General features: G+C 34.2%; 1 protein-coding gene across 1 annotated transcript; it reads left to right on the top strand.

Annotated features, from left to right (window-relative positions):
- The first annotated feature begins 1108 nt into the window (after nt 1-1108).
- Nucleotides 1109-10500, top strand: LOC114468299 (ER lumen protein-retaining receptor 2-like). Its single transcript, XM_028455106.1, has 5 exons — nt 1109-1362; nt 4655-4755; nt 4850-5008; nt 5130-5382; nt 9426-10500. The coding sequence occupies exons 1-5, from the start codon at nt 1272-1274 to the stop codon at nt 9458-9460; spliced, it is 639 nt and encodes a 212-aa protein (XP_028310907.1). The 5' UTR covers nt 1109-1271; the 3' UTR covers nt 9461-10500.
- The last annotated feature ends 856 nt before the right edge of the window (nt 10501-11356 follow it).

Raw genomic sequence — 11356 nt, 5'->3', positions numbered from 1 at the left:
TATGGATGGTGTTGATTTTTACAAGCTATAGTTATTAAAATAAGCTGTTTTTGGACAAAATGGGTGTGAAATTTGTAAATGTTTCTTTTCAAGTTTGAGGTTAAAATGAATCTTTGCACTTATTTGTGGTTCCAATATGACAACATTCATATGGAAATAGATTATATGGCAGGTGTACATGAAATGATACAGTTCAAGTAAAAAAAAAAAATAAAAAAAAAATTCGTCAATTTGTCTCATGGCCCACAAATAGGGCACAATCAGTGTTCATTTTGTTGACTAAAAATTGTCATTAAAGTTTTCGTCAAATATTGCTTTAGTTAAAAATAACTAAACTAAAAAAAATTATATTAAAATATATTTATATTTTCCTCGCCTAATAAAACACAACTACAATTTTGTTATAATTTATTTATATTATTATTTACAATCTGTGGTTTTAATCATTGATCACATCAAATCTGTCTGTCTATTTACAAACATTAATACCATCTCATACCCGGTTGATAAATGGTGTATAGGTTTTAGTCAACTGTGGATTTAAAAAAAAATAATTAATTAAATATATTATAATAATAATAATAATAATAATAATAATAATAATAATAATAATAATAATAATTCGGAAAACTGATTAAGAAAATTTCGAAAAACGGTTTGAAAAAAAAAACTCATTTTTTTTCTTCTTTTTTTAATGTCTACAACGCTCCATCGTATGTAGTCGGCTAAAATCTTAAAGTCAATTATTTAAAAAAAAAAAAAAAAAAAAATCTATAACTGAAATAATCCCAATGATTAAATGTAGACTAAAATAAGATGCATTTCAGTCAAAAGACTGACTATTTAAAGTAAATCAAAATTTACTGTTAACACTGGGTGCTAACGTGTTTTGGATGCTTAATCCATGACATAATTACAAAACATGACAATCGATTAAAAACTCAAGCAAAGTGAAAGAACGAGAGTAAAAACTGATTAGAGTTAAAACTAAAGTGGATAAATACATTATGAAAAATGTTTTACACGAATCTAGTGGGCGGGACATCTCCTACAGTCAGTCACATTTTTAGCCAATCAGAGCTCTCCTTTGTGGTTTCCCACGCCCCCTTCCACGTCGACCTGCATCCTCGCCATATTTTCACCCCTCGGGATTCCGCTGCTTACCGGTGCACCCCGAACTTTACCGGGACAAACCTCTGCTCCAAGTCTCCTCCAGTCCGACTCAGGGTGAAGAACCGCGTCCGCCTTTGTGCGTTAATCTTCCCGCAGCTATGAACATCTTCAGACTGACAGGAGACCTCTCTCACTTGGCTGCCATCATCATCCTGCTGCTGAAAATATGGAAAAGCAGGTCGTGTGCAGGTGAGTGCCGACTGGTGTTTGACCAACATTTACTGTTTTATCATTAGTTGGAGTCGTAGTGAACAAGTTCTCCTAATATTCAGCCAGGTTTAGAAGCTAGCTACACACGCTAACGCCACCCACCCACTCATTCATTTCAGCTAAGCCAACTTGCTAATTGTTGATAGCCCGCAGCTATTATTGTCTGCTGTCTACAGCTGATCCATGTAGCTGTATAAGAAGACCCTTTAAACACAATATTAACTGTTGAATAATAACATTTAACACAGTATGAAAGCGTTGACTGTCGATGATTGTCAATGATAAAAAAGAGGCTACTTTAGCATAAAACTAATGTGAGTCGTAAGGTTAGTCGTGCGAAGTTAAGACTATTTAGTTCTTTCTGCATCAATTTCCAGTCATTTATCATAGACAGTTTTTCATTTTAAAGCACATGAGCTCGTTATTTATCGATGCACTCTGAGTTCTGAAGGTCCGATGTCTCGGCACTCGGTTGTGTGGTCTGGCTTCTGACGTGGCGCTCAAGGATAAGCTAGGGAAATGACCAACGTTTTAATAATACTTACATTTTGTAGTCCTTAAACGCTAAAATGCTTTAGTGTTAGAATCATGGTACACATGGCTTCGTTTTCTTGTTGAGAATTACAGTTTTTGAGAATGTTTGAATGTTTTGATTAGTTGAGAAGCTGCAGGTGTGGGTGTCATCTCACTTTTAATATTTTATATATTTTAGTATTTGTGTTTGGTATGTAAACGGGTTTATAGCAATACTGGGGTTTAGATCGTATCGTAGTTTGTGTATGTTGACATTTCACATTTGACACACTAATTCACTATATCAATATATTGATTAGTTTATTTTTTTTATTTTTTTTTGGAAAACATTGTATCAACATTTCCAGTGTTAAACATGTTAGTGACCAAAAAATGTTCATTGAATTTAGTTCTAAAACTACATCTGAAATTAAACTAGCCAAGCTGAATTGAACTTATCTATCGCCACCTCTATAAACTAATCCTGTAGCGCCCCCTGCCTGTGTGTTTGCCCCATATTATATTCCATTACATTTGAATTACCATTGGTTTTCCCTCAGCCACTCCAACACACAGCTCTGGTATTATGTGCAACCATAGCTGAATCAAAACTGCTTCTCCATAGGTTTTGTTTTTTTTCTTTGATTGACTTTTGCATGGTAAAGGTGCAGAATTGCTCTCGTACTCTTTAAAGTCAAACCTTCATTTTATTGTAATAGAGAGCCCTCTTGTTCACTTGGTGTTTTTTTTTTTTTTAATGATATATTTATTTCTTACAATCAAGCAGAAGATTAAAGTCTTGACCCTAAAGATGAGGTTGAAACATAAGGTTCTTTATTTTATGTAAATTATTGTGTTGTTAATACACAATCTAAGTAGCTTTTTTCCTAAATTCTTAGGTTTAAAAACAACAAACTTTTAATATGAATAATCAATCTGTCTGAAACAACAAACTCATGTTCCATTTCCGTTCTGTGACATTACCTTTTACTGATACATACCACAGTGTCTGCTTTTACAGTTAAAATATACAGGGTTCCAGGGGGCAGGTACTTCAAAATTACGTCACTAGTTGGTCAGACAGAGATGTTGAGTCATCATTGCATTGAGAGCGATCACCATGATGTTCATCCAGTGAACAGAACATAGCAGTTATAAAATCAGTATATGGTTTTTTAGCTCATTCCTGCACAGAGGATGCAGATCTGTAGTGGTTCTCAACCTTTTCAGCCCACAACCCCCAAAATAAAGGTGCCAGAGGCCGTGGACACAGACATGAACATTGAACAGACAGGGTCATCTATAAGGGGGAATAAAGGGGGGAGCTTTTTGGGGCCCATCCATAAAGTCAGCAAAATTATGGTCCATTGTTATTAGAATCTGTGATAACCACATTTATTTATTTAGCTGAATAATAACCACTGTTATCCATGGATTTTATTATTTATATCTGTACCATGGCATAGTATAGTAATCTTAAAGATTTAAATCCATATTTTATTCAGAAATAATATGGGTTAAAAGTGACCAGAAAAGGTGGTGAAATGGGATTTTAAAAACCACAGAAATGTGTTTAAAAGTTGCAAAATGTTGGCAATGGAAGTTCAAAATCTAGGGTAGATAAGTTTAAACTGGCTAATATTGGGCGTTACAAATTATAAATGTGGTTAAAATTGTGTTGGAAAAGTGGTGCAAATGGTTTGTAAGTGCTGACAATGTCTTGAAAGTAGAAAAGGCCTTGAAAATTGATGGAGAAGTGACAGAAATTGGAGTAATAAAGCAAAAATGCATTAAAAGGAGCAAAAAATATGGCAAGAAAAAGTTATAAATAGGTCAAAATACAGCATGTTTGGTGGTTGCAGGAAAAAGGGTAAAAATAAGCAAAAATGGGCTACAATTGTTTAAGAAATATTCTTAGTTTCTTGAAGGATTGTGGCGACCTCCTCCCAGTGTCTTGCGACCCCAAATGGGGTCCTGACCCCAAGGTTGAGAACCTCTGCTGTACAGGACCTTTACTGTTGGTGGTTTAAATCATTAGAACCAAATATTTGCACATACAGGTAATTTGCTTTGGTGGACTTAGGGCCACTCGATTATTTAAAAAAAAAATCACGATTATTCAAATGATTTTGTCACTCAAAAAGTTATTTATTTTTTGTACAAAACAATGTAAAATATATTATTTAAAGAGTAAAATCAAGTATGTTCACTTTTGCACAAAACACTTTTTGCACGTGATGTATCTTTGTTCCAAAATAAGAGAATTTGACTTGCCTTGGTTGTTTAGTAAGCGTTTTTGTTGTTTCTCCTGCCATGTTTCACGACTGCTAGCAATAACCTTCCTTATGTTGGCCTGCAGGCTAGCTTTAGCTTTGAGATTCAGCAAATAAAACGTGTGTATAATTGTATTTTTTTTATTCAATTTTTTTAATAATCGATTATTGACTATGTTGAGTGTAATCACTGAAATCGTAGGTGGACTTAGACTTTAATTACTCAGTCAGAACAATGCATTAGTGCTACTGCTTTAGACAAGTCAGTGTTTACATTAAAAGCAAATATCTTTATCCAGGCTCATATTTGTAATGTAAAATTAAAAAAATTGAAAAAAAGAACAATTTATGAATTTATTTGATGTTTGGCATCTATTGTCTCCACTAGATGTCACTGTTCACTAATAGAAAAAGTGTGTCTTGGTTCTTTAAAGTGTTAGTGCAGCAGAGACACTAAACTGGCTCCCTCTCTGATTCTCCTGAAGGCATCTCTGCAAAGAGCCAGGTCCTGTTTGCTCTAGTGTTCACCACGCGCTACCTGGACCTGCTCACCTCCTTCATTTCCCTCTACAACACAGTCATGAAGGTAAGACCCCAGTCACGCTCCAGCCCTGACTCATTGTGCACGGCCCGTGGCCTCCTGCATCCACCGTGACAGGCTGCTTTGTGTCCAATCCCAGTTGATCTACATCAGCTGCTCGTACGCTACAGTCTACCTGATCTACCTGAAGTTCAGGGCCACATACGATGGGAACCATGACAGCTTTAGAATGGAGTTCCTGGTCGTTCCTGTCGCTGGGCTTTCGTTTCTTGTCAACCATGACTTTGCCGTTCTAGAGGTGTGTGTTTTAAAACGTGACCGCTTCACTTAATCATCAACCAACCATTTAATAAAAACATTGTTTCTGCACTTTAATCACACGTGACCGCCTGCTCTAAATAGAAATGTCTCTCCTTCAGATTCTTTGGACGTTTTCCATCTACCTGGAGTCCGTGGCCATTTTGCCCCAGCTTTTCATGATCAGCAAAACGGGCGAGGCCGAGACCATCACCACCCACTACCTGTTCTGCCTGGGCCTGTATCGAGCACTCTATCTCTTCAACTGGATCTGGCGTTTCTATTTTGAGGGCTTCTTTGACCTGATTGCCATTGTGGCTGGTCTGGTCCAAACGGTCCTCTACTGTGACTTCTTCTACCTTTATGTCACTAAAGGTGAGTTTTTCTTCTGTTGTTTGTGTGATTTTCACACCAATGTTCATTCTATTAATAAATACCAATGCAGCACTAGACCTGGGCAATTAGCATAGCCTGAAGTGTTTTTTTTTTATTTATTTTTCCCTCATCTGTAAATAATAATGTTCCTCCACTGCCTTACTATGTGCAATAATACTCAATATCCATTGTAAAACCTCACATACCACTTATTTACAATATCATTTTTTCTGTATTGTTATCTTGATCAATATCTATTATTTATTTTATTATATATTAGGGATGGGAGATATGGGAAAAAAATTATATCACAATTTTTTTCTTTGTCAAATCACGATCAAGATTTTATCACAATTTTTTTTTTTTAATTCAGATCATTTAGACTATTTTAAAGTTATCTACTAAAAAAAACACAACATTTCACCTACTTAAAATCATTGCCCTAAATGGGAAAAAAAGATAATTTTAGACTAGGTAATTTTCAAACATTTTTTAAAATGTATGTAAACAATTTATCAAACTAGTTCCAAGTACAATTAACATCAAACTTAAAGGCTGACATGTTCTTATAGTCAGTCTTTTTACTTTGTTGAACTAAAGTAGTGTAGCATTAGCATTAGCAACACTTGCTACATAACAAGGCAGCAGATCAGTCTAGTAATTATGATTTGTTAATGAGGAAACACACTCATATTAATAAATCCTACTTTAAGCAGTGTTTGAACGCCTCATTTCACACAGTTTAGACAATCATATCCTATACAAGATAAAACGTTACTACTTTGGTTACTTTAGGTCTGGGTAATACGGACCAATATTCATATCTCTATATTTTTCCTCTAAATGGCGATAGGCGATATAAACCATTTATTTTTTTTCAATAGTTTTACAAGAAAGTCAGTGAATAAAAAGGCCACAAAGACCCTATTATTAATCACGAGCAGCTCAATATCAACATTTTGTGCCACTTTTGACTTCATTAAGGCTAAAATTTGTGATTAAATTATGTATTGAGCGGAGCAAACTTCTGCCCTGTTTAAGTGCTTAATAATTCTTTGGTGTTTGCTGACTAGCACATGGTGTTATTTGATAGAGAAAAAAAAACCCCTTGGATATATCTGTGTATGGACCACATACATATGGTGTAGAGCAGACACCACGAGGGTTAAAATGTTAACTACAGACAGTTCTACAATCTCCTTGATTTGGGAGATCGTCATCATGTTTTAGTCCTTAATGATTTAATATCCTCAGATTACACACCCTATATATATATATATATATATATATAAATTTATATATTTTTTATTCCCTTAATTTTTCTATTCTCTATATTTAATAAGTGTTTTTGTTTGTTGCTCTTTGTGTCATCGGCTGCTGTAGCGTGTGAATTTCCCCACTGTGGGATAAAATAAAGGATAATTTGATCTGATATATTGATATTCAAAGATATATCAAGATTTCTCTTTTGGTAATATAGAAAATTACAATATTGCCTCTAATGATATATATTTTTATTTTATATCTTATTTGGTATTAAAATACTTATTTTAGGAGTTGCTGCTTTTGCTACGTCTCAGAACGGCATGAAAAGAACAGTTAGATGGATTACTATGTGTTCTAATCCAGACCTTCACCTAAACAAGCCACACTACAGAACTCACTCACACGTGCTGTCCTTTAGAGGAGAAAAAAACAAAAGTGGCACATATCGTTCAACTGTTTGTTAATAAATGTGCCTGTGTGGCATTTTTCATCAGCAAATTTATCCTGAATTGTCTTTCTGGCAAGACTTTGAGTTAGATTTATATTGTATATTGCCATCTAAAAAAGAAATATTGATAAGTTTTGGTGTATATCGCTCAGCCCTATGCAGCATAGTAAATTAATCTTACTTTCCTAGTCTTAGATTACTACGTGAATCTTTAAATGAATTGATTTCACTTGCTTTGATAAGTCATTTATTTACTCACGATGATCACATGTCTGGGTGTTATTGAAAGATTGCAGTGGGTTTGATGAATGAGCCGTCTGACATATAACCAGTGTCTGTTCCTTTAACACTTTACCCAAAGTTCAGGGTTTTTCTAGCTTTAAAAAAAAAAAAACATGTTCATAGAGTAGAGTACTGTATTTACTTTTGATTTACTCATCCTTTTTGTGGACGCAGCGGAATAAGTACCAGGAAATGCATAAAGAAAATCTTGTAACTGAAATTTTGAGAATTCGTAATTGGATAAACTGGAGTTATTATCTGTTGAACTTCAGGACGGGGCACCTGAAAGCATCATCTGATAGAAAAGAGCTTGGGGCTATTACAACTATTTTCCTTCACTAATCGAGGAGCCAGCCTTATCGGTTGGTTATGCCCGTTGCACCAAAACAGAACCTTTTCACATCATTTTGTGGTTTGAAATGACGTTAATTTGAAGGAATGTGTGAAAAGATTTCTCAAGAGATGTTGTTCCTTAATGTCAAGTAGAGTTGAGGTTTGTGAGCGCTGTAGCTGATAAAAATGAAGCTTGTAGCCAGTTCCCATAACAACTGCAGTATATTAAATCATCCTGTATTTAAACCAGTGTTTCTCAAATGGGGGTACGCGATGGCACTACAGTGGGTACTTAAGAGAGAGAAAGTGGAATATTAACAAGCTAAAATGTTAAAAATATGGGCCTTTTTTAATGTTTTTTTTAGTTAAAAAGCAATATAATAAATGCAAAACATTTTTTTTTTTAAATAATACTATTTATTGAATTTTACAATAATGACATGGCAATAATGAATAATGACAAGCAGGTTAGAATAGATGTTTACCTTATCAGATGTCAGGTTTGGAGTCAATTATAATTGTAATTGTGTAATTTATCATTAAAAACAATTATGGCATAATTATAATTGTAAAAATATGTTGCTTTCATACTCGTAATTAAATTGTAAAAGAGTTTAGATCATTTACTTTGTAATTGTAATTGCCATGAAAATATATATACTGTATATAAATTGTCAATTATAATTTAATGCAAAACTGGGGAACCATGTTACATGTTCAATGTACAGTTTTACACATATGTAGTTAACAGTTATTAAAATATGTTTCATATCAAGCTTTCCCACATTTTATCAATGAGAAAAAAAAGAGATGCTAACACAAGAGGAAGGTTAACTTTTATTAGGTTATTTATTTCAGGCTCAGTAATTGTGATTAATTGTAATTGAGAATGGAATTGTAATCAACTTTCTGAGGATACAAAAATAATTGTAATTGAATGGTAATTGGAAAAAATGCTGGTAACTCTAATCATTATTGAATTGTAATTGTAACTGAAAAATGTAATTGACCCCAACCCTGTCTGATGTTTTATGTTGCCATAATTTACGTATTAGTCAAATCAGAAATACAGGGGGTACTTGAGAGTAAGTGGGGAAAAATGGAAAACATTAAAAATATGGGTTTTTGTAATGTTTGTTTTTAGTTAAAAATGATAATTATAATAATAATGATGATGAAAATTATCTTTATTAGAACATGAAGTGAAAATATTTGGTCCCACACCAGGTGGGAGATGACCAGAAACGACATAAAACTATTGAAGTATATTATTCAGGAGGCACTAAATACTGTTTCTTTCCACTTATTATCCCGTTTCTTAGAAACCGTTTAAGATAAGTAGTAATTTTATATTCGGATGTGATAATGTTTTCTTATGTATACTGTACATCTAAGTTCTTAGATTTAGGACATTTAGGAAAAGGTTGAGAGTTATGACAACCAATCTGGTGGTGGATGTTGATGACTGTCTTTTTGTTTACAATTGGATTATTTTAAATGTGTCATCACTTATTCATTCCATCATTATTATTTTATAGTTGTTTTTTTTCATAGAATTCTGAGCAAAATGTTGAAGTTGGATAAAGGGGGTACTTAGATTCTGAAATAAGAGAAAGGGGGTACTTGGGCCAAAACCACTGATTTAAACAACAGTATTATAAACCCAAAGATGGCTCTTTTTGCTGACTGTGCGTTTTTGTGTCGCCCCCTCCAGTGCTGAAAGGGAAGAAGCTGAGCCTGCCAGCATAGAAACACACAGGAAGAAACGGCCACTCCCAGCAGACTCAGGAGGTGTAGAAGTCGTTCTACACCAACAGGCACCTCAGACAGAGCCAACTATTGATGGGGAAATAAAAACACTCGTTTTCTTGATGTTTGCTGATGGAACTGGTAAATGCCAACAAACACCAGAGCTGAACCTGAGATCCTTCCAGATTCTACCTTCTGGATTTCTGAGTTCAGCGTCTTGCCTTAAGCTTATTTTCATTGCTGTACAAATAGAAGAAAAGGCTTGTTTTTCTACATGCGTGGTGTATACGCTTACTTTTTTAAAAACAATGCCACAAAGAGGCTCAGTTTTGATATGTTTTTTTTCGACTTGGTAATAATAAGATACAAGATGTACATTGTTACTGTTAAGGGAACTAATGTATTTGAGTGCCTGATAATGAATAGATTCAGTTTCTTACAGTATTCTTTTCTTTCATGTCATAATTTGTAATGAAGGCGCTCACCTAGAAACATTGGGGGGTGGGGGGGGGGGACTCAATAAGCACACCCGTTTGTAAAAATTATTTCTAAAAAGTTAAACATTTTAACCATTTTCACTCCAAAATATTAACTTTTGTGTAATTTGAGACCTATTCAATGCAAAAAAAAAAAAGGGGGGATTGAATGGTTGCAATGTTTTCATATTTGTATTTTCAAGTTGTGGCTGTATCATGCTTTATTATTGATTTACAACTCCAACAAATTGCGGCAGTACAAAAATAAGCATTAAAAATGACACCTCATTGGAGAAATGGTGAGCAGGATACAGCAATAAACGATAAGTCAGCTAATAGGACAGCATTTTAAAATGTCTCAATGTTTGTCTGTAAATGGCCTCGACTATTAATGTGCACATTTCAGATATACCTGCTTGAGTAGTGAAAAACACAAATCAAATTGTTCATTAAATCTCCTCTAAAGTCATTCCTAAAAGTTAATTTCATATACCAAATGTCTTTTTATTATATATTTTTTATTTTGCATGATATCACCACTAATAAAGATGTTATAAGAATCTTGCTGTCATGTTTTCCATCACTGAATTTTTAAAAATAATTTATGAAATTTGCTTTTCCTTGACCTTTTCCCTTTTTTTTGGTAATTTTTTATTTTTCTGTATTCTGTGAAGCGGCTTTGAGTTCCAAAAAAAGCACAATATGAAAATTGTTGAAAATGAATTATAACGGAAAGTTTTATCATCGATAAAAGGTTTTCATTTGAACTGCAACAACAAACAAAACAGTGCTTTTTCTGTTCCTAAACATACAACGCTTTAAAGCAAATTTCATTCTGAAGCATCATAATTCAGAATTAATTTGTGCATGCATGGCTTATCTGTAGAAGAAACACTGGGTTCCAGTTGTCTCCTGATTTTTTTTACTTGATAAAACATTCATGAAAAGCGTTTCAATTACACGGTTTTTAGAGAAAGCAGTTGGTCGACGAGTTCTTTCACGCTTTTAGGAAACAACACGTCAGATGAGACAAACGTTTCTTTCACTTGAAAGCCGTCTTCCTGCTTCAGGAAGCAGATTTCAGAGTCCTGGCCCTCGATGTCACACTTTGTTTGAGAGAGAAATAAGTTCACTATTGTGATTCGAGAAGGTTCTCAGTGACTTTCTTTCTCACCTGGAGACTCCTGAAAAAGTGTCTCATTGTACGGTTGCCGTACGGACAACACGCGATGCTATTGCTACGGTTACCGAAGTACAAGTACGTAGAACCCAATGTCGGAACAATTTTAGGGTTAAGGTTAGGTTCTAACTCAATATCGCAACAATTTTTAGGGTAATCGTTAGGGTTAGGTTCTAACCCAATATCGCAACAATTTTTAGGGTTAGGGTTAAGGTATAACCCACTATCGCAATATTTTTT

The sequence above is a fragment of the Gouania willdenowi genome, chromosome 8 (assembly GCF_900634775.1).
Source record: "Gouania willdenowi chromosome 8, fGouWil2.1, whole genome shotgun sequence".
In the NCBI taxonomy this organism is placed as follows: domain Eukaryota; kingdom Metazoa; phylum Chordata; class Actinopteri; order Blenniiformes; family Gobiesocidae; genus Gouania; species Gouania willdenowi.
This window is presented reverse-complemented; position numbering and strand designations above follow the sequence as displayed.

Coding starts and splice junctions, on each gene's coding strand:
- LOC114468299 (XM_028455106.1), top strand. CDS start 1,272: ATGAACATCTTCAGACTGACAGGAGACCTCTCTCACTTGGCTGCCATC. Junction 1,363..4,654: donor GAAAAGCAGGTCGTGTGCAG/GTGAGTGCCGAC, acceptor ATTCTCCTGAAG/GCATCTCTGCAAAGAGCCAG. Junction 5,383..9,425: donor CTACCTTTATGTCACTAAAG/GTGAGTTTTTCT, acceptor CGCCCCCTCCAG/TGCTGAAAGGGAAGAAGCTG.